Source organism: Schistocerca gregaria, chromosome 2 (genome assembly GCF_023897955.1).
Source record: "Schistocerca gregaria isolate iqSchGreg1 chromosome 2, iqSchGreg1.2, whole genome shotgun sequence".
In the NCBI taxonomy this organism is placed as follows: Eukaryota; Metazoa; Arthropoda; class Insecta; order Orthoptera; family Acrididae; genus Schistocerca; species Schistocerca gregaria.
The window spans coordinates 913,077,372-913,099,486 of record NC_064921.1 but is presented as its reverse complement, the minus strand read 5'-3'; the positions used below and the strand labels follow the sequence as shown (position 1 = coordinate 913,099,486).

General features: G+C 41.2%; 1 protein-coding gene across 1 annotated transcript in view; it reads right to left on the bottom strand.

Annotated features, from left to right (window-relative positions):
* Positions 1 to 7,125: 7,125 nt before the first annotated feature.
* The window catches only part of LOC126336644 (uncharacterized), a 53,646-nt gene continuing 38,656 nt past the window's right edge, over positions 7,126 to 22,115 (bottom strand). Inside the window, exons 2-3 of the mRNA XM_050000567.1 lie at positions 15,989 to 16,153; positions 7,126 to 7,622 (exon numbers count right to left, since the gene is read on the bottom strand). Of these exons, the coding sequence (XP_049856524.1) occupies positions 7,408 to 7,622; positions 15,989 to 16,153 (380 nt within the window). The 3' untranslated portion in view covers positions 7,126 to 7,407. The remainder of the gene's footprint in view (positions 7,623 to 15,988; positions 16,154 to 22,115) is intronic.

The following is a 22,115-nucleotide window of genomic DNA, read 5'->3' as shown; positions in this document are numbered from 1 at the left end:
CTTAAGCACATTCGTGTATAATTGTTCAAAGAGGGCGTTTCACATAGACCAGTCGTGTATAATTTTTCTAAGGGGACGTTTCAGCTGTAATAATATTCACATACACAGAGATAATGTCTGTTATGAAATGTTGTAAATACTGATTGTGTCACTTACTAAGTGGTAACGGCATAACGCCTTGTTCAGATGATACGTCTGACAATTAGCTTTGTAGTGGATCGTTCTTTTTGCAACTATTGTTTTGTTTTCATTGCGTCTTCTCCGTATCCATGTATATTTTCAGTTTCATGACCATCGTTCAATTATTCGTATACTGGCCACGAACGATGAAAACCGGTTTTTAATTACGTCATGTATGGATGTTATCACTTTTAAGAAAGATTTTAACTATATGTGAGGCCGTAGAGGCATCAACACTAATCAAGAATGTTTTGTGGTATGTGTTCTGTAATTACGAGGGCTTTACAGAAAGTAAGAAACGATAGGTCCCGAAATGGAAACCACAGTGAAAATCAAAACTGTTTTATTTGCAACAGTTAGCTACAACTTCCAGCTACTTATCTCCATAGTCGCCGATCCGACTTAGATGTTTGTCGTAGCGTTGTACCAACTTTCCAATACCCTCGTTATAGAAGGCAGCCGCCAGTGCTTTTGTGGCCAAGCGGTTCTAGGTGCTTTAATCTGGAACCGCGCGACCGCTACGGTCGCAGGTTCGAATCCTGCCTCGGGCATGGATGTGTGTGATGTCCTCAGGTTAGTTAGGTTTAAGTAGTTCTAACTTCTAGGGGACTGATGACCTCAGATGTTACGTCCCATAGTTCTCAGAGCCATTTGAACCAGTCCGTGCTTTCCCCCAGTTCTCTACGCTGGCCTACAGCTCGTTGCCTGTGCCAAAATGTTGTCTTCCTAGCCAGCGATTCATGTGAGCACAGATGAAACGCAGAGGGAGACAATTACGGGCTGTATTGTGGGTAATCAAACATTTCCAATTGAAAACGATGCAGGAGCATCTTCATTGCCCCTGCAGAATGCGTCTGAAAATTGTCTTGAAGAAGAAACTGCATGACTGTTATGTAATGTTGGTTGCATATCTTGAGGCGAAATTCCTCACAAGGCATTCGTACTTGGCGGGAGATACTGTTGTTCTAGGTATCTTTATGTGCTCCCTGTGTGATCACAACTAAAAGGAACGACGTAACGCGATCGACGGGCATACTAGAGACACTGCCCAACACATCTGCGCAAAACATCATCAGATTTTCACTTTAGTTTCTATTTCGCGACCGATCGTTCCTTACTTTCCGAATAACCCTCGTAATTAGTGTATATACTCTTGAACCACGCTGCAATATTATGTGCAGTTCTGAAAGCTGTTGTATGTTGCTAACAGAAGAAGTAATCTGTTTTATATGTTATATATGGAGATGGCTAGATTGTTAGCCGAAACTAGTTCAAAAATAGTTCAAATGGCTCTGAGCAGTATGGGACTTAAAATCTATGGTCATCAGTCCCCTAGAACTTAGAACTACTTAAACCTAACTAACCTAAGGACATCACACACAACCATGCCCGAGGCAGGATTTGAATCTGCGACCCCTCCCATTCCTCCAAAGTGTTTGCTAGTACCATTAACTGTCTGTAAAAGAGTCCCTCGCGAATACAGTGGAACTACACTCTACAACAATGATACATAAAACTGATTGCTTCTTAGATTAGTTAAGATTATTCCATTTCTTCGTTTCTTTTCCACTGTATTCAAACATTATGAATCACCTCGAAGGGAACGATCTATTGACACGTAATCAACATGGCTTCAGAAAACATCGCTCTTGTGCAACGCAGCTAGCTCTTTATTCGCACGAAGTAATGGCCGCTATCGACAGGGGATCTCAAGTTGATTCCGTATTTCTAGATTTCCGGAAAGCTTTTGACACCGTTCCTCACAAGCGACTTCTAATCAAGCTGCGGAGCTATGGGGTATCGTCTCAGTTGTGCGACTGGATTCGTGATTTCCTGTCAGGAAGGTCGCAGTTCGTAGTAATAGACGGCAAATCATCGAGTAAAACTGAAGTGATATCAGGTGTTCCCCAGGGAAGCGTCCTGGGACCTCTACTGTTCCTGATCTATATAAATGACCTGGGTGACAATCTGAGCAGTTCTCTTAGGTTGTTCGCAGATGATGCTGTAATTTACCGTCTAGTAAGGTCATCCGAAGACCAGTATCAGCTGCAAAGCGATTTAGAAAAGATTGCTGTATGGTGTGTCAGGTGGCAGTTGACGCTAAATAACGAAAAGTGTGAGATGATCCACATGAGTTCCAAAAGAAATCCGTTGGAATTCGATTACTCGATAAATAGTACAATTCTCAAGGCTGTCAATTCAACTAAGTACCTGGGTGTTAAAATTACAAACAACTTCAGTTGGAAGGACCACATAGATAATATTGTCGGGAAGGCGAGCCAAAGGTTGCGTTTCATTGGCAGGACACTTAGAAGATGCAACAAGTCCACTAAAGAGACAGCTTACACTACACTCGTTCGTCCTCTGTTAGAATATTGCTGCGCGGTGTGGGATCCTTACCAGGTGGGATTGACGGAGGACATCGAGAGGGTGCAAAGAAGGGCAGCTCGTTTTGTATTATCGCGTTATAGGGGGGAGAGTGTGGCAGATATGATACACGAGTTGGGATGGAAGTCATTACAGCATAGACGTTTTTCGTCGCGGCGAGACCTTTTTACGAAATTTCAGTCACCAACTTTCTCTTCCGAATGCGAAAATATTTTGTTGAGCCCAACCTACATAGGTAGGAATGATCATCAAAATAAAATAAGAGAAATCAGAGCTCGAACAGAAAGGTTTAGGTGTTCGTTTTTCCCGCTCGCTGTTCGGGAGTGGAATAGTAGAGAGATAGTATGATTGTGGTTCGATGAACCCTCTGCCAAGCACTTAAATGTGAATTGCAGAGTAGTCATGTAGATGTAGATGTAGATGAAACGATCACCATATTCACACGCAGCAAGACATGCAGAAGATAAAATCCGATTGTCGTAAATTGATTTCTTTATCGAGTTTACAAACTGAGACCCCTTGAAATCATTTCTCCCCATTTCCGACTTAATCAGCGAGATATTTTTTTCGCTTGAATACATTAAGTGGTATCTTGTTGGTCACTAATATTTCTTCTTCTCCTTCGCTGTATAAAAATACATTCCGCCCAGATTAGACATTATTAACAGAACGTACAAAACTGACATCGCAAAGCTCGTTGCGAAAACGGCAGAGCATCTCACTGGAGCAAATATTCAATGTGGTAGAGAAAATCACGCATCTATAACCGCATCCAGCTGATACTGGAGCACTTACATGATCAACCAAAAGTGACATTGGGAAATCCATTTACGGAAACGTGATTTGGGAGGCAAGTAGGATCAAGGCTTGACACGGTGCTCTGAATTGTACATGTACTAGAACCAGATGCTAGACTACAATTATCTGAGACCTCGTAAAGAGAGAGAGAGGGAGAGAGAGAGAGAGAGACAGAAAAGAAAAGACACTTCGCAACAACATTTAATAAGTCTGGAACTTCCTACTAAGACAATGTAAAAAGAGATAGAGAAAGAGAGAAAAGAAAAAAAAAAACAGTTCGCAACAACATTTGATAAGTCTGGAACTTCCTAATAATACTATTATCACAGACGTTCGAGCTAATGAAAAACTTCTGACAAATAAGTTTTAGAAACAAAGCCAGCAACACGTTTATTTAAATCCTCCATCCTGCTACTGTTAAAACGAAGCAGTTAACAGATACATAATTGCAAGGGCATCCACCATGCTTTCAGAGATATCGAACCTGCAGGTAGACTGATTACTGGTGGTGCGAACGTGGCTATTTGCTCTTGATTCTACTAGACGTCTCTATTAAATTTCACTTCGTTATAAAATAGCTAGGCTCTCACTTAAATTGGAAATCTCCACACAACAGGAAAGAGCACACAATCTATCCAATGGCAAAATTGAGACAGAGGCAATGGTCTTATAAACACAGTATTTATACTTGTGTTACTTAAGAAATAATACTATACAGAAACCACGTAAGATATAGACATCAACGTATTCCATTGTACCTTACTGTTTGTTTTCCACATATACTATTCCTGAGCTTTTGTTGTATGTCATTAAACTCGAAAAATATGTGTGCGCTTACTTCAAACACCGTGAAACTTCCTGTAATAACTTGTAAGTAATTTTATCTCTGTTTCAGATTATTTCAAATTGACCATCATCAGCTTTATAATACAATTCACCTGTAGAGTTGACTGACACTATCCTGCTTTTGGTGTACATAAAAGATTTATCTAGCAAATTAGAACCTATATACAGATAATGGACCCAAATACATCCATACCAAATACACAAAGAAGAATAATGTAATACCCAACTGATTCAAAGAAAACAGTTTAACTCTTTATCTTAAGAAGACTCATAATATGCATTAACGAACAAATCAAAATGACTTACATGTACTTGTAGTGGAGATCCGTGGCCATGTACTAGATTAGGTTCTTTGTTTGTAATGGCTACGCAGCCGGAACGATTTTAAAAAATGGCTCTGAGCGCTATGGGACTTAACTGCTGAGGTTATCAGTCCCCTCGAACTTAGAACTACTTAAACCTAACTAACCTAAGGACAGCATACACATCCATGCCCGATACAGGATTCGAACCTGCGACCGTAACGGTCGCGCGGCTCCAGACTGAAGCGTGTAGAACCGCTCGGCCACTCCGGCCGGCTCGATATTAAACTAAGGTGGCTGCAGCACGTGGTCGAACTAACCAACAGGCTCAGTTTTGCCTGCTTTTCAGTCTTCCATTGTGCTGATTTCACGACAGGTTTGCTGGTTTATTTTTCGTGCTTGCATCTAGTACATTAGTATGGTGTAACCTTCTAGGACGCTGCAGCTGAAGCAAAAAAGCATTTATCCTACAGAAGCGTGCAGCAAGAATGTTGTTTAACGTTAATAATCGAACATCTTGCAGAGCTCTTTTCAAGGACCATGGAGTCTTGTACTGTGCCAATACGGACACTCCCTAATAGTATTTTTTGCTAATAACCACACTGAATTAAGTATGAACTGTATTATTCGCAACCACAAGTGTAGAAGTAAAAATAAATTCCACGCACCAGAATTCACAGAACCTGTACTGAAGCAACTAATTTCAAGTAATCTTCATCTCACATAAATTTGAATAACTAGTGACCCCATACGGCTGTTGCTAAGGGGTATCTTTCAATTAAAACTGTGTCTTTTACCGAAGTATTCTAGAGCCAGCCTTCCAGTACACTCTAAGCGGTTCACTTTTGCACCGCTAAAGGACCACGTTATCACCACACTTGGATAGCTTGCATCTTCCTTGTGCACGCTACACCCACTTACAAGTCAATGGTCGAACATGGCTACCACGCACCACCCAATATTATGATCCACTACACAGTTCAAATTCACATAACTTGATCAAAATGGCGGGTTTTGGCGCAGTCTGCACCAACCCGTTGCACAATTATGGTGTGTTCCATCATAAATTATTATCTTATTCTCTAGCTATATTACCTAATGTTATTGTTCGAAAATGAGTATGGTCAGTGAAATGGCGTATCACTGCTTTAACTCAGGTTCAGAATGGAGTTTTAGGAGTTTTAAAATCTGCAAATGCCAGGCAAGAAATCGAAAGTCCTTAGACAGTCAAAAACGAAAGAATATCTCATTAGCCAGCCCTATAATTTTTTCAGAATATTTTGACTCAGGAATGCAAATTCCATGTAACTCTGGCGTTTACATTGAACAGCTGCGTTGAGCCTTGCACCTACGCAGCCAGCGACCTGCAACACACACAGATTAGGTAGTCACAGACCTCACAGGGGACAGCTCTTCAGATGACAAAGGATGGCTGCACTCCACCCAGCCACCAGGCAGAAACCCAAGTGCCGCCAGATGTCACTGTCTTCACAGACGTTTCCTCCTCTGTGGATCACGTGATCGGAAAACGTACCTGCAGTATCCGGCCCTGAGGCATTATTTAGGCCACTGCTCAGGTTATGTATGAGAGTTCTCTGCAAGAGAGTTTCCCGAGCCAGGCGCCAATTGCGAAAGCATTCCCACAATCAGGAGCTCACTCTGAAGCCACTGCTATAACGACGCCACCATCCGCGTCGGCCTTCATCTCCAGAAGCTACCAGCAATGACCTACACCATTGGTGATCTCTTTTGTGATGCGCTGTGGACTCTGATGCCCTGACCAGCAATTGGACTTCGTAATACCCGTCTTGTTTTTCAGTGGCAATACGGCATATTTAAACATGTACCTTCTGAACACTCTTTGGATTTTTCAACTTGCAATTTACTGTGACATTTTCAGGCGTGCAGCATACCGATATTACTGTTATTCTTCGAATATTCAAGAAACGACTTGTCTTCAGTTGTGTTCCAAAGTAACACTCACTGTAGAAGATTGTTTATGTGTGTTACAATAAACTTCATATTCACTTTATACCTTTGTATATTTCCTGTGCTGCTTTCGGCAGACACATCGAAACAGATTTTGGATTTTTCGACATATAGGCAGCTGATAGGGTCTATGTGAAGTTATATATGCTTTCTTTGATATATTAAATAAATTTGGCAGTGGAGCAGTGAAGGATGTAAGATAAAGGATTTTTTTCCGAGGCAGTTGTTTCTCACCTAATCTTCATTAATATGTATAAGGTAATTTACAACTAATTCACAAAATTATCAGTATGACTATATCAGCAACAGTAATAATTTGTTTTTAGTATAGTTTAAAGTTGTAGGTAGCTATAGTGTCTGCTGCCTCCTCTTAGTGACTAACGTGACTCGTTCCACATATCTGGGTGCTATCTTTCATGATGTACTTCACAGAAAACAATTTTCGAATGAGTGAATGAACTGCTTTCCTTCTAACCGTTTCGTGAAAGACAATAAACAAGTTCTGAGAGATGTAAAATGTTTTATTTTGTTTTACATAATGTACAGTCGTTGGTTTCCAAATGACAATCGATGAAAGACAACAGTTATATTTTTATGTGGCTACAAACGCTCGATTCAGCGGAAAAAAAAAAACACGAATAATTTCTTCCAATAACTCTGAGGCCAAAGCAGGAACCCACTACAAATAAGCTGAACTACGAGTACAAAGCAGTTTCAATACTTTCACATCCAAATTACTCCCAATGTCAGTGTCTGGTGTAGCACTTCTTCAAATCGGTAACCTTTTTATCACATTAACATGCCAGTGACAAATAATTCATCGCTTTTTTAACAGTTGTTTAACAATTTGAAGTACACTTATGTATATATCACAAAACCGTGTCCAGCTAAATTAGAGCCTTAGTCAGGTGAGTAATAAGCGTCCCACGTAATATAGTAGTAGGATACAGAATTCCTGTATCGAATCAGTTCTTCCACCACGATTACACAGATCTTCGGAGCAAAAGTAACAGCTGTCTACCTTCACCACTTTAGCTGCCTCCAGGCAAGGATTCGTCATGTCCGGTATTGGCACACACATCCTTTCTGTGTACTTGAGACCGCTGTTCTCTGTAACATCTGTAACATGGGAGACACATTTTTATTACATTTTAGACAATCTGTTATGTGACATGTCTACATCTACATCTCTACTGAGTGTATTTGCAGTGAGAATGGTGTCGGATGTAGGAGATATAAATATAAAAAAATAAACTTGCATACTTTGCTTATTTTCATTCTATTTTGTCATATGGGATCATATTTTGGAACTACTCGTCAATTAGAGCAAAAATTTTTAGCTACCTAAAGCGTGTAAAAAGACTCATTTGTAATGTGTAAAAAGACTCATTTGTGGTGTACATTCAAGAACATTATGTAGAAACCTGTTCAAGGAACTTTGTATTCTAACCTCTGCTTCTCAGTATATTTATTGCTGTTTCCAGCCAATAGCTCAATGCATAGTATCAATATTAGGAATAAGAACAATCTACATGAAGACCTAAAATCACTTACCTTGGTCCAAAAAGGGGCCCAAGATCCAGGAACACACATTTTCAATAAAGTGCCAGCTAGCATTAAGAACTTGGTTTCAGATAATGCTCAGTTTAACCAGAGTTTTTGATAGGCAACTCCTTCTACTCTATCGATGAGAATCTTAACAGGGACTGTTAGACCGGCTTAAGTAAAAAGGTCTGTGAGATTTCAGTTTTGACACCACTTGGTCACAACAGTTGAGATTAGGTATTTTGTGTATGATAAATTTATTAAAAGTGCTTAACAATATTTCATTGAGACAGTGTATTAATTCAGTAAATATCAGCAGTCCCCGTTTACTGTAATGCATTCACCTGCTTTGACAATCTGACAAATGATCAGGTTAGAAAGTATTATGTTCAAATGTTTTATGCTTTTTATGTTATAGTATTTTACTTGTTGCATGCCCAGGGGAATCATCTCATTTTGGGTCTATGGAACGAAAACTGAATCTAATCTAATCTAATTTGTGGCTAAATTTCTTTACATAGTTTGAGGACATTAGTTGGGACCAAGACGATCAAGTTTAGAATAGCGACTCATGTCTGGAAATTTATAGTTTTTTCTCTATTCGCAAAAGACCCCAAAACACGTTCAAATATCCCGCATTATCGGCGCCATATTACGTACGTCATTCACCGATCACATGAAATCTTTGATTTGTGAGATCCACTATGACATCTGTGGGGTATGGCTGCGGCGAAAGCTGGAGGAGTAAGGATTGGTTCAAATTCAAATGGCTCTGAGCACTATGGGACTTAACATCTGAGGTCATCAGTCCCCTAGGACTTAGAACTACTTAAACCTAACTAACCTAAGGACATCACACACATTCGAACCTGCGACCGTAACGGTCGCGCGGTTCCAGACTGTAGCGCCTAGAGCCGCTCGGCCACTCCGACCGGCCAAGGACTGGTGCTCCTGTGTACCGGAACATGGTACGGAGGTACTACGCCTGTGGAGCCGTCGGTAGTAGCTGGGAGACGGTACGATTCTGAACAAGAATTACTGTGCTGAACTTAAGTACCTAGGTCGCCACCACAAGTCTTTAAAGTCTGTGAAAGGAATTTAGTTACACCCTTATATCTTTTCCAAAAGTCACATCGTGGTTTTTTCGATGGGTAGAGAATCAGATTCTTTTTCCCGTCATCCCCTAGTTGTACGGTTTGTGGACAGTGCAGTAGAAAAAAAATCAGTTTTAATGTAAAACACAAGCGGTTTTGCGTTTTTACTTCTACACACGACTGCATAAATCTGAAGAAGGAAATTATCCATTAGACGTCAGCAATTAAATAAAAGAGCCAGACAACGAGATTCTATCTTTCGTTTTGTTGATGGCATAATATTATCTGCCACTAGTTCAGATAAGTTGAATAGCGAGAAGAAGAATTTAATAGAGCAAGTTTGAGTGTAGACTTGAAAAAGAACTACAATAACTCTATAAATGTAACCCACGCAAAGAAAAACTCATTGCGTAAATTAACAATTATGTCTTGTTTAATATAATTAGGACAGCTGAACACTATTACTTGATAGTATAAGCTCCCTACTCCTTGGAGATTATATGGGTTAATTAATGATTATTATGTTACAATCCTCTTTTTATAGTTGACCGTGTATATCCAGACTTCGTTCATTGTTAAATGCAATCGTGTGGTACTAACTGATGGAGACGCATTAAGAACTGGTAAAATTTAATTTATTTCCTTTATCACACTGCACAAACATAAACACACTATTATTCAAACTGTGTGCCACTACTATTAAACATAGAGATAAATCCTTCGCTACGCAACCGCCTACACCTTCCACAGCCTCTCAACAACTGCCTCTACTTGCGACTCTGCGCCACTGGGCATCGTCGCCCTCCAAAGAACAACCACTTACAGATACTACACACCAGTACCCTCACAATAGGAAGGAAAAGAAGGATAAAAATGGCTGGAGCGCTTTCGATAAACAATATAGGCTTCCCTGTGTCGTTCTTCCGAGGTGTATGAAGATGAAAGTTTTCATCTGTGGTGGGGAGACATGGATGTTTTAAGGACAAAACCATTCAAAAACTAAGGGCAGTTAAGAGATGCATATTGGGAACCACTATCAGAGACAGGGAACGTACTATAACCCACAATTACATCGCTTACAGGAGGCTCTCAAAATCGGATTTCGCAAACCGATATCCCAATTCTGCTTCTGGTTCATCATGTAAACATTCCAGTATCAATTCCGGACATGCGGTTCTAGCTGCCGGATTTCCTCTTCCACAGTCGATGCTTGCTGTCAAGTAAACACACAAATTTGTTTCAAACGTGCTTGGGTTGTCAGGTTACGTCTTGTTCTTAAAAATTTTCGGCTAATCTGGACGGGGTGATTTTTTATGTAGTGATGGAGAAGTAGAAATATTAGCCCAAGCGTGAATTTGGCTACCACTGATATTTAATTAAAAAGAAACAGCCATTGCGCTGACTAAACCATGAACCGAAACAGCTGATTTTCAGAGGGCATTTGTGCAAAACAATTAGTGATCGGAAAACCTATATTTGACTGGTCCTCCAAAACCACTTAAGACCTTAACATGTAAATAGGAGAGAAAAGAAACGGCTTCCAAAAATCGGTTTTCGTCGTCCGGAAGTTGTTTGTCATGTTAACGTTACAAATATAACTTAACACTTTTCTGGGATCACAGGAGTTAGGGGAGTTGGATCACTTCGGGCAGGCAGGGAATGTTCCCGTCCGTTGCCAACCTCAAATAGGAAACAATACTGGACGCTGTAACAATGTGTTGTAGTAGGCACTGATTACAGTCTCCTACTTGTCCTACGAGGAGGAAGTGCGGCTTGTTCCCTCCTCCCCACCTCCGGTAACAAGCATATCTTTCCCGCTCAGCAACCTACTTAAGCGATGAACGCGTGCTTAGGCTTGAACTATATCTACCCCCATCTCCACACCCCCGAAAAGTGCCAAGTTATTCTGTGTAGTGCTATATTGGAAGGCATGATGACGGTATTGTAAATGAAATTGAGGTTGACGTGAAATTTAGCCAAGGAAATGGATTTTTAAAAAAAACGAGAGATGATCTTTGCTGAAGTCCATGAAAAAAAACATAACTTGATGGAAGGTAAGTAGGTGAGATAATATATCACACAGAAGTGGTAAGTATGTGCATAGCTTGACGAGAGGAATGAATGGAGAGGTCTAGAGGGAGCCATTATCCAGAAGTGGATTTCAAACGGTTCCTGATGATGACAGTGAAGATCAGATGGCTGGCTCCTGCAATATGACAATGCTCCCAGTCACACAGAATTGCATGTCAGACAGTTTTCAGCAAAAATTAAAATCTTCGTTTTTTGTTTGTGCCTTTGATCGCGTCGGCGCAAAGTCGGCATTGTTATTTTAGGAATCTGGTGACGTTAATTTAAGGGGTGGTCGCATGCCATTCCTGTCGCCACCCCGTAACCCCCCGGAACGGAATGTCTTCATCTACAACTACATGATTACTCTGCAATCCGCAGTTAAGTACCCGGCAGAGGGTTCATCGAACCAACTTCAAGCTTTCTGCCGTCCCATTCATGAACGGTGTGCGGCAAAAATGAGCACTTAAATATTTTTGTTCGACCTCTGATTTCTCTTATATTATTATTATGATTATTTCTCCATTTTAGGTGGCGGCCAACAAAATGTTTCACAATAAGAAGGGAAAGTAGGTGATTGAAATTTCATGAGAAGATTCTGCCGCAACGAAAAACGCCTTTGTTTTAGTGATTGCCACCTCATTTTACTCATCAAGTCTGTGGCACTCTTTCTCCTATTTCGAAATAATACAAAAAAGAGTTAACCCAACTGTCTGTGTGTAGTGTTATTCGCACGAAAGCGAGCTTGTGTACTGTGTAACTGAGGTGGGACTTCGGTATGACACAAGCGAGATGTGTAAAACCACCTAAAAACCACTTCGTGGCTGCCACCGCTCCGATCCCCGTCGTTAGTATGTAGGGCGAATTTGAGCTGGACCCAGCGTACCTCCCCATTCTCCCTTGCCCCGCCTGTTGTATCTGGTCTTAAATGAATATTTCATATTACCTAGAAAGGAAAGGGTTTTCAAGGCATAGAAGAAGTGAAGCAAATATCATTAAAATCATGAAATAGCGTTTACGGAAAAAAGCAAGCAGTCCTAACCGACGCATCCACGCGGATGATTGGTCAGCTGGACAAAAAATTGAGTAATAGAGGCAACCAACAAAACAACCCTTGTAATGCGGCAAAATTTTGTCTCCATACATTTAACATTCTGTTGTTCTTCTTTCGATTTATATTTATATTAGATCAATGTTTATGATGCATAGTCTTATTATTAATCATTTCATTTGCTGATATCGGCTAGCACCACATACCAACAATTTCTGTAGTGCTGCATGGCTGGGAGTAAACTAGAGCTGACAGTGACAAAAAAGGCGATGTAGGCTACAAGTTTCTGTCACCACTATCGGCTAAAGAGAGACTCGGAAGAGACTTGTCATGCTCAGCAGGGACGGACATTTATTGTCCTGAGAGAGAGCAAAGCGAGAAGGTGGTGGTTTACAATGCTGGAGACCGCAGAATCTCCATAGTGCAGACAGTGTGAGTGGGAGCTTGTCCTGTGGTGGAACGCACAAAACTTCTAATCAGCATCCTGGATCAAGAGGTCAGGGGTGGAACTAGGTGAAAAGACATCCGTTTAGTGCTAAAGATGCACAGGTTCACAAACAATGGTCGCAAGCTTACCTTCAACGAATTTTCTCATGGGAAGTGCTGGGGTACACTTCCCGCTGTTAAGCAGAGACACGTACTTGATTGGTGGATTGTTAACGTTGTAGGAGAGGAAATGGAAACTTCCCCAAGATATTCTGAAAGGAGTATGAGCTTCAAGTGATTGACTGGCAGATTCATGACCCATGTACTGGGAGGTAATGTTTTTGTAATGGCCACTGGGATTCATGGCCTGCCAGACATAGACACTGGGTGTGCAGGAACAAGCAGCATATGGCGAGAAGAGGCACCTCCCTGCGGGGATCGATCGAAGACAGTTCTCTCCAGAGATCGACTTAGAGACTTCACTAGTGAGGCCTACAGAGGAGAATCTGATCGGAGTTGTTTTCTGTTTAATTGAGAGACGATTCCTTAGCTCTCTGTGGAGTCTGACACTCCAAGAAGTGCTTCTTTACGGTGGTCGAATTTGTGTTCCTCGCTAGTGAGGTAAGAGAGACATTGACTCATGTTCTGTCTTGTACTGAGGTATTTTCAGCCCTAGAAGTTTGCGGACGGCATATCGCGCCCAAAGGGTAGGCAGAGAATTGCAAGTACGCCACATGCCTGATCTGCACAATGACCAACATCCCAACACGCAAACTCCTGTCTGTACTTCAATAGGGGACATGCCCACTCTAGTTCAGTGGACAGGGAAGCATTCACAGTAACTGTGTTGAATTCCATTCGCTTGTCCACTGAGATTTTTCTGAAACTGCCACTCAGGTTGTGGCCTTCGTTTCTCAAACATATTTTCTGAATATCTCTAAATTACATTTAGGGTAGAATCCGACATTGTGTACTTCATATCAATACAACTTTTTGCATTCTCCATGTTTTTTTGTGAATACATAATTTACGTTACCAAATTGTGATCCGTTGTGGTGGCATACCTATAGGAATGGTTGGTTGGTTAGTTGGTTGATTTGCAGGAAGGGACCAAGCAGCGAGGTTATCGGTCCCATCGAATTAGGAAAGGGTGGGGAAGGAAGTCGACCGTGCCCTTTCGAAGGAACCACGTGCCTGAAGCGATTTAGGAAGGTCACGAAAAACCTAAATCAGGGTGGACGGACACGGATTTGAACCGTCGTCCTCCCGAATGCGAGTCCAGTGTGCTAACCACTGCGGCACCTCGCTCGATCAGAAGTGATTGATGTGACCTGCTAAACTGAACTGAAGTAAAACCACAACACGATACCTCGTATGATGTAAATCCCTATGTGTAGGTTGTCACTTGCATTGCAAGCGGGAGAATTCCATTGCGGAGACAACATTAGGCAACCACACATACACACGCTGTACGTTACACACACTATGGGAGTTTACACGCTTCTATACCACCCCCGGGAGAGGGATTTTAGTACTTTCATCCCCACCTCATCTGCAGTATATTGGTCATTTTGAACTTACATCAAGCTCAACAATATACCGGTGTCCTCACTTGCAAGGAGAGGCCACGACGTTTGGAACGCGGAATTCCTTCAAACTTCGTAAACTCGTAGTACTCCATGAGGACAACAAAATGTGTAAGCAGTAGCGCGTACTTCTCAAGCGTTATTGAGAAAATTGCAAGATATTTAGGTCGTCAAATATATACCTGTGCGTGGCCGTTTTTACCAGAAAGCGGCGGCCGCCGCATGGATGCCGGCACGGTAACTCAGCGTGTTCGGTCAGAGGGTTAGCTGCCCTCTGTAATAAAAAAAAGTAAAAAAAACTGAGTAAATGCATCAACGACGAACTAAAACGGGTGTCTTGCAACGTCCGCCCCGAGGAGATACAAAGAACGAATACGAACAAAATGAGATTAAAAAAAAAAAAGTGGGTAGTGTTCAAGCCCCGTACTCGCTGGATCGAGTCCCGTTCTTCAGTATTTTTTTTTAACACAGTCATTTTCTTTACTATTTATATTTCAATGTATATAATGGAAAAATACGTGTAATCGGATGAACTTTTATTAAATTTACAATGTTACTTGGCAGTCTACAAATTTTTAGTTTCACAAATAATGTATTCATAATTATCGACTAGTAAACGACCAAACGAAGGACCTGATACTGAAAATGTATGCTTGTGAATGATTTGAGAAATCCCTCGGCTGGTCCCGGCGGAGGTTCGAGTCCTCCCTCGGGCATGGGTGTGTGTGTGTTTGTCCTTAGGATAATTTAGGTTAAGTAGTGTGCAAGCTTAGGGACTGATGACCTTAGCAGTTAACTCCCATAAGATTTCACACACATTTGAACATTTTTGAGAAATCACTTACACGTGGAAGGCGCCCGAAACTACTTGTTACTTCCAAGTTTTTACCGGCACAGACGGCTTTCGAAAGATGTACAATTAATCGTCGCTTTCGACATTACGAGTACGATGTCAGGATGGTATTTTTCGTAAAAACATGGAAACATAAAGTTAAACGGCACCAGCTGCATTGAATAACTGCTGTTTTCGCATACGCAAGGTCTTTAGTGGTTTTCCGTGGAAAAACAAACCTCGTTAACATCTTCAAAAACCTCTCTTTCAGCCGATAATTTGGAAGCAAACCATGCATAACACAGCATTTCCTCAAATATCGACGCTGATAATTGATCATGCAGTATCGAGTTTATTTTAATAGCGTCTTCACGAGAAGCAATTTCTCGTTTTTTTTCGATTAAATACGAACAATTTTGAAGACACCAACAAGCATATATTTTCAGTATCACTTTATGCGTTTGGTCGTTTACTAGTCGATATTTACGAATATTATATTATTTGCGATGATAAAAATTTGTAGACTGTCAAATAACATTGTAAATTTAATAAAAGTTCATCCGATTACACGTATTTTTCACATTACATCCATTGCAATACAAATAGTAAAGAAATTGACTGTTTGACTGTGTTAGAAATAGAAAAAAAATTTGATGAACGGGACTCGATCCAGCGATTACGGGGCATTAGACATGCGCTTGAGAAGTACGCGCTACGTCTTACACATTTTGCTGTCCTGATGAAGTACTACGAGTGTACGAAGTTTGCAGTAAATCCGCGTTCCAAACGTCGTGGCCTCCCCTTGTTGGTGTGAATGAAATATCAACAAAAATCTAGGAACTACAAGGAAATGCAACAACGTACATGCAAGTTACAATACTTACTAGTGTATACGAGACTGACGCAGTGAGTGGTGTTCTTAATGGTATTTACTTGGACGATTGGAGCATTTAAAGCCAGGTACTCATCACAGTCTCCCTGGTTTTGTGGATTGGTAGCGCATGAAGGATCTTCAGCTGAACGGCACAGGTAACAGTTCAGGGCAGACGCTGCAAAGAGGAAAATAACGAAAGGCATAAACCGTTTTATCGAATGAATAATTCATACATTTACATATATTTTAAGACAGAGTTACAATTACTAATGGAGTTGTATAGCAATTCCTGAAATCAACCTCCAGCCCTGCAAAATACACATTACAAATGTAACAATGGAAAATCATTTTGAAACCTTGAACCATTACAAGTATCATAGTCTCTTGACAACAAAGTTAGAACTTGTACAAAATAACCAGAACAAGTAATAATCCATAAATAATCCCATATTATAAATGGTACCGTAACGAATTAAGAAACTCTAGTATGCATATTGTCTGAAACTGACAGACCAGACAATAAAATAAAATCAAAATGAATATTGTCAGAAAAAGACAGGGAAATCAGCCATAAAACATTTCATTATGTTAAAAAGAACGGGAACATCGCAAAAGAAGGTTCATCCGCCGATATTTTTAATACTCAGTTTTCAAAAATAAGTGAGAAAACTGGACCAAACATTTTAGAAGGAGCAAAACCGTACACTTGAAGCAATACAGAGGACGTTTAATGAAATAAAAATTTATTTCACATTCCCATTTAAAATAAAAATTCAACTATTAGTTTTGGCCTTGTAAAATACAAGGTTCTTAATCACTTATCGTAATGCTTAATTAATTCAGGGTGTTTTCCCAGACAAACAGAAATACACTTTTGTTAGGGCTCTCTATACAAAGGGTGATTCCACTGGTCAATAACCATCACGGTACTCCTTACATCATTTTCTAAATTTTTTGAGAAGGGTATTTTCTCCAAGGTTGTCAGACACCTCGTGCAGTACGGGATACTTAGCTAATCACTGTTTGGATTTCAAAAGGACCACAGTAATGAGCCAACTATTTACACATTTACTAAGCACATAATACAAATTTTAGACGGTAAAATCTCACCAGGTGGTATCTTCTATGGCTTATTCTACACTACTGGCCATTAAACTTGTTACACCAAGGAGAAATGCACATAGCGCTCTGTATGAAAAATCACTGGCTGTGCTGTGCGCAGTCTGTGGCTAGTTTGCATTGTTGTCTGCCATTGTAGTGTCGGGGAGCGGCAGCTGGATGCTAACAGCGTGTAGCGTTGCGCAGTTGGAGGTGAGCCGCCAGCAGTGGTGAACGTGGGGAGAGAGATGGCGGAGTTTTGAAATTTGTAAGAATTGGTGTCATGAACTGATATATATATATATATATATATATATATATATATATATATATATATATATATATATATATATATAATGACTATTAAGGTAAATACATTGTTTGTTCTGTATTAAAATCTTTCACTTGCTATCTATGCCTATCAGTAGTTAGTGACTTCAGTAGTTTGAATCTTTTAGTTAGCTGGCAGTAGTGGCGCTCGCTGTATTGCAGTAGTTCGAGTAACGAAGATTTTTGTGAGGTAAGTGATTTGTTAAACATATAGGTTAATGTTAGTCAGGGCCATTCTTTCGTAGGGATTTTTGGAAGTCAGATTGCGTTGCGCTAAAGATATTGTGTGTCAGTTTAAGCACAGTCTTGTACAATTTTTCTAAGGGGACGTTTCAATACGCCTGGGCATTGAGTCAAACAGAGATTGGATGACGTGTACAGCTACAGCTGCCCATGCAACTTCAACATGATAACACAGTTCATCAAGAGTAGTGACCGGGGTATTGTGACGAGCCAGTTGCTCGGCCACCATTGGCCAGACGTTTTCAATTGGTGAAAGATCTGGAGAATGTGCTGGCCAGGGCAGCAGTCGAACATTTTCTGTGTCCAGAAAGGCTCGTACTGGACCTGCAACATGCGGTCGTGCATTATCCTGCTGAAATGCAGGGTTTCAGAGGGATCGAATGAAGGGTAGAGTCACGGGTCGTAACACATCTGAAATGTAACGTCCACTGTTCAAAGTGCCGTCAATGCGAGTATACCAACGCAGGCGCTCCTGTTTGTTATACAGTGTCAAGGGTCTCCGAGCTGATAGTCCACGCTCCTGCAAACGTCGTCGAACTGTTCGTGCAGATGGTTGTTGTCTTGCAAACGTCCCCATCTGTTGACTCAGGGATCGAGACGTGGCTGCACGATCCGTTACAGCCATGCGGATAAGATGCCTGTCATCTCGACTGCTAGTGATACGAGGCTGTTGGGTCCAGCTTTTTTTTTCCTTTATTGAATATCAATTCTCCCCGAAGGGGGCGGGCTGGCAGCAGCTTAGTATGCCGCTCTTCAGCCTACAGACTTTGTTAAAAAGATGAAGAGAATAAATAATAAAAACAGGCGATAAAATCGCAGACTTAAAGAGTAACATGGCGAAAAAAAATCGTGGAACTTAAAACAAAGAACAGAGGGATGCTAAAATACATACGAAGCAGACAGGTAAAACAATAGACAGACAAAAAACACGGCCACAGTCTGGTTTCTGTCAGCAAAAGATATAAAATTCACACCTAGCGACAGCATGGTTTCTGTTCGCAACACGAAAAAGGCGAACAACACTGAACAGTCACTGAAACACTGCACTAAAAAGTGCAAATGTGACGTACCACAGCCGAGAGCAGGTGGGGGGAAACTGGACAGATGATGGAAAAATAAAAAAGGGGGGAAGGAGAGGAAAAGCGAAGGGGGGGGGGCGGGAAAGGAGCCGATGGTGGATGAGGACTCATAAGAGGGGGGGGGGGGGGAGGTTCTGGGCAGACGCGACAGCGAATGGAGGAGGCAGAGGAGGGGAATACAAAAGGACTAAGGGGTTTGATTCCAGCACAGCGTTCCGTATTACCATCCTGAACCCACCCTGCTAACATTTATTGGATCTCGACCCACGTGAGCAGCAACATCGCGATACGATAAACCTCAATCGCGATAGGCTACAACCCGTCCTTCATCAAAGTCGGAAACGTGATGGTACGCATTTCTCCCCCTTACACGAGGCATCAAAACAACGTTTCTCGAGGCAACGCCGGTCAACTGCTGTTTGTGTATGAGAATTCAGTTGGAAACTTTCCCCATGTCAGTACGTTGTAGGTGTCGCCACCGGCGCCAACCTTGTGTGAATACTCTGAAAAGCTAATCATTTGCATATCACAGCATATTCTTCCTGTCGGTTAAATTTCGCGTCGGTAACACGTCATCTTCGTGGTGTAGCAATTTTAATGGCCAGTAGTGTATTAAAGAAGTTTAATTGTTATGGGATACGTAGCTCAGGAAATGCGTGGTTTATTTCTTACTTACGAAACAGAATGTAGAAAGATATGCTGGGCTGTTCGTGTTAAATAAAGAAGAGAGCCACATCATGGGTGTGTCCGAAGGACCACCTGCCTGCCTTCATGTGGATCCAAGTGTGGCGCATCCTGTTATCCTCTTCTGGGAGAGACTTTCTGGCAGGCTAGCATTGAAGAGGATATCCTGTTTCATGCCATGTACCCAGCGATATTTTAACCTATTTTAACCTCAGCGATGTATCCTTTCTCGACTTTCACTTAAATATGCACATGCATGTGGGACGCAGGTCCTGAAACTTGATCCTGCTTTCCTTTTCACACATACTGTAAATATTTTTTCAACTGTAGCTGATTTTATCACTGATGGTAACTAGAAATATATATCTGCAGCTCATACACATATATCTTGCAGGCGCGTCTTTACGCTACTGGAAGTATTAACCACAACCTCAAGGTACAAATATTCACTTGCGAAATTTATCAACAATACATTCAAGTCTGCGAGTAGTGATGATTAAATTACCCTTTAATTAATCTAACATTGGCAGAGAAAAGTACGAGAACTCTTTGACAAGCGGCCTATGGAAATATTTTGCCTGGCAGATAGAAGAAGTGTTTTCAAATATGGATTAAAGATGTTTTCCATTAACAACTTAATCCATGCCACAGACATTGAATAGAAATAATTAGCCACTTTTACATAAGAAACTGTAAATGGGCCCATTTAGCCACTTTTTCTTTTTTTAGATATAAACATCTGTGTTCTGTGTTTGGTCTGTTAACACACTCCACATCATAACGCTTATGACGAATATGATCTACGGAACAAGTAAGTAAGTAATCAAGTATGAAAGTAAGTAACTAACTCGACAACACTGCATGTACAGTATAGTACTGCGACTACATGATTAAATTTTAGGTGATAATGGGTACACAGGATGTGAAATCTGGTATCTCTGGCAGCAGCAAGTGTCCTAACCAATCTGGGCATTGAGTCGAACTGAGGTTGAAAGACAGATGCATGCTTGTTACTCCATACCGCTTCTACTCTGTACCATGTTTCTTCAGTCACAGTGGCTGTTGAGTCTGCCGGAAAACCGCACCCAGATGTTTCCAATGGATGAGAAATCTAGAGAATGTTCTGGCCAGGCCAACAGTCGAACACCTTCTATATCGAAGAAGGTCAGTATAGCACAGGCTACATGAGGTCTTGTTATCTTGTTGAAACGTAGCGTTGCCACCGGACTTAATACGTCACAAATGTAACTGCTGCTGTCAATGGAAGCCGCAACAATGGACAAACATCGTCACAATGTTGGTGTAGGTACATGCCTTGTTGAAAACAAGCTCATGTACGTTTCGTGGCTGAACGATGCTGTACGACCAATCGGACAATATGTTGAGGCTCTGTGGCTCCAGTCGTATGGGTTCGTCGTATGACGATTTGAGATCCTGCATGACGTTCCGTGTCGACCCCTCAATTAATCGATTCCATATTCACATGGCAGTCGAGGAATCCGTATTAACGCAAACAGTACTATGCCGAATCAGTAAAACCGCTAATCTACATTTACGTACATAATGTGTAAACTACTGTATGATTAGATTAGATCAGATTAGTACTTGTTCCATAGATCACGAATACGGCACTTTGCAATGATGTGGAACGTGGCAGGTAAATAAAAGGTGTCTATACAAGATATTACATTACACAAAATATTACATGACACTTACTATTTTTATTATTTTGTGGGGCTTGGTGAAATTACCCACTTACTATATCCAAAAATTCATGCAATGAGTAGAAGGAGTTGCCACTCAGAAATTCTTTTAATTTCCTTTTAAATGCTGTATGGCTATCGGTCAGACTTTTGATGCTATTAGGTAAGTGACCAAAGACTTTTGTGGTACCATAATGTACCCCCTTCTGAGCCAAAATTAGATTAAACCTTGAGTAGTGAAGATCATCCTTTCTCCTAGTGTTTTAGCCATGTACACTGTTACTATTTCTGAATTCGTTTGGATAGTTAATAACAAATTCCATAAGTGAATATATACAGGGTGTTACAAAAAGATACGGCCAAACTTTCAAGAAACATTCCTCACGCACAAATAAAGAAAAGATGTTATGTGGACATGTGTCCGGAAATGCTTAATTGACATGTTAGAGCTCAGTTTAGTTTCGTCAGTATGTACTGTACTTCCTCGATTCACCGCCAGTTGGCCCAATTGAAGGAAGGTAATGTTGACTTCGATGCTTGTGTTGACATGCGACTCATTGCTCTACAGTACTAGCATCAGGCACATCAGTACGTAGCATCAACAGGTTAGGGTTCATCACGAACGTGGTTTTGCAGTCAATGCAATGTTCACAAATGCGGAGTTGGCAGATGCCCATTTGATGTATGGATTAGCACGGGACAATAGCCGTGGCGCGGTAGTTTGTATCGAGACAGATTTCCAGAACGAAGGTGTCCCGACAGGAAGACGTTCGAAGCAATTGATCGGCGTCTTAGGAACCACGGAACATTCCAGCCTATGACTCGCGACTGGGGAAGACCTAGAACGACGAGGACACCTGCAATGGACGAGGCAATTCTTCGTGCAGTTGACGATAACCGTAATGTCAGCGTCAGAGAAGTTGCTGCTGTACAAGGTAACGTTGACCACGTCACTGTATGGAGAGTGCTAAGGGAGAACCAGTTGTTTCCGTACCATGTA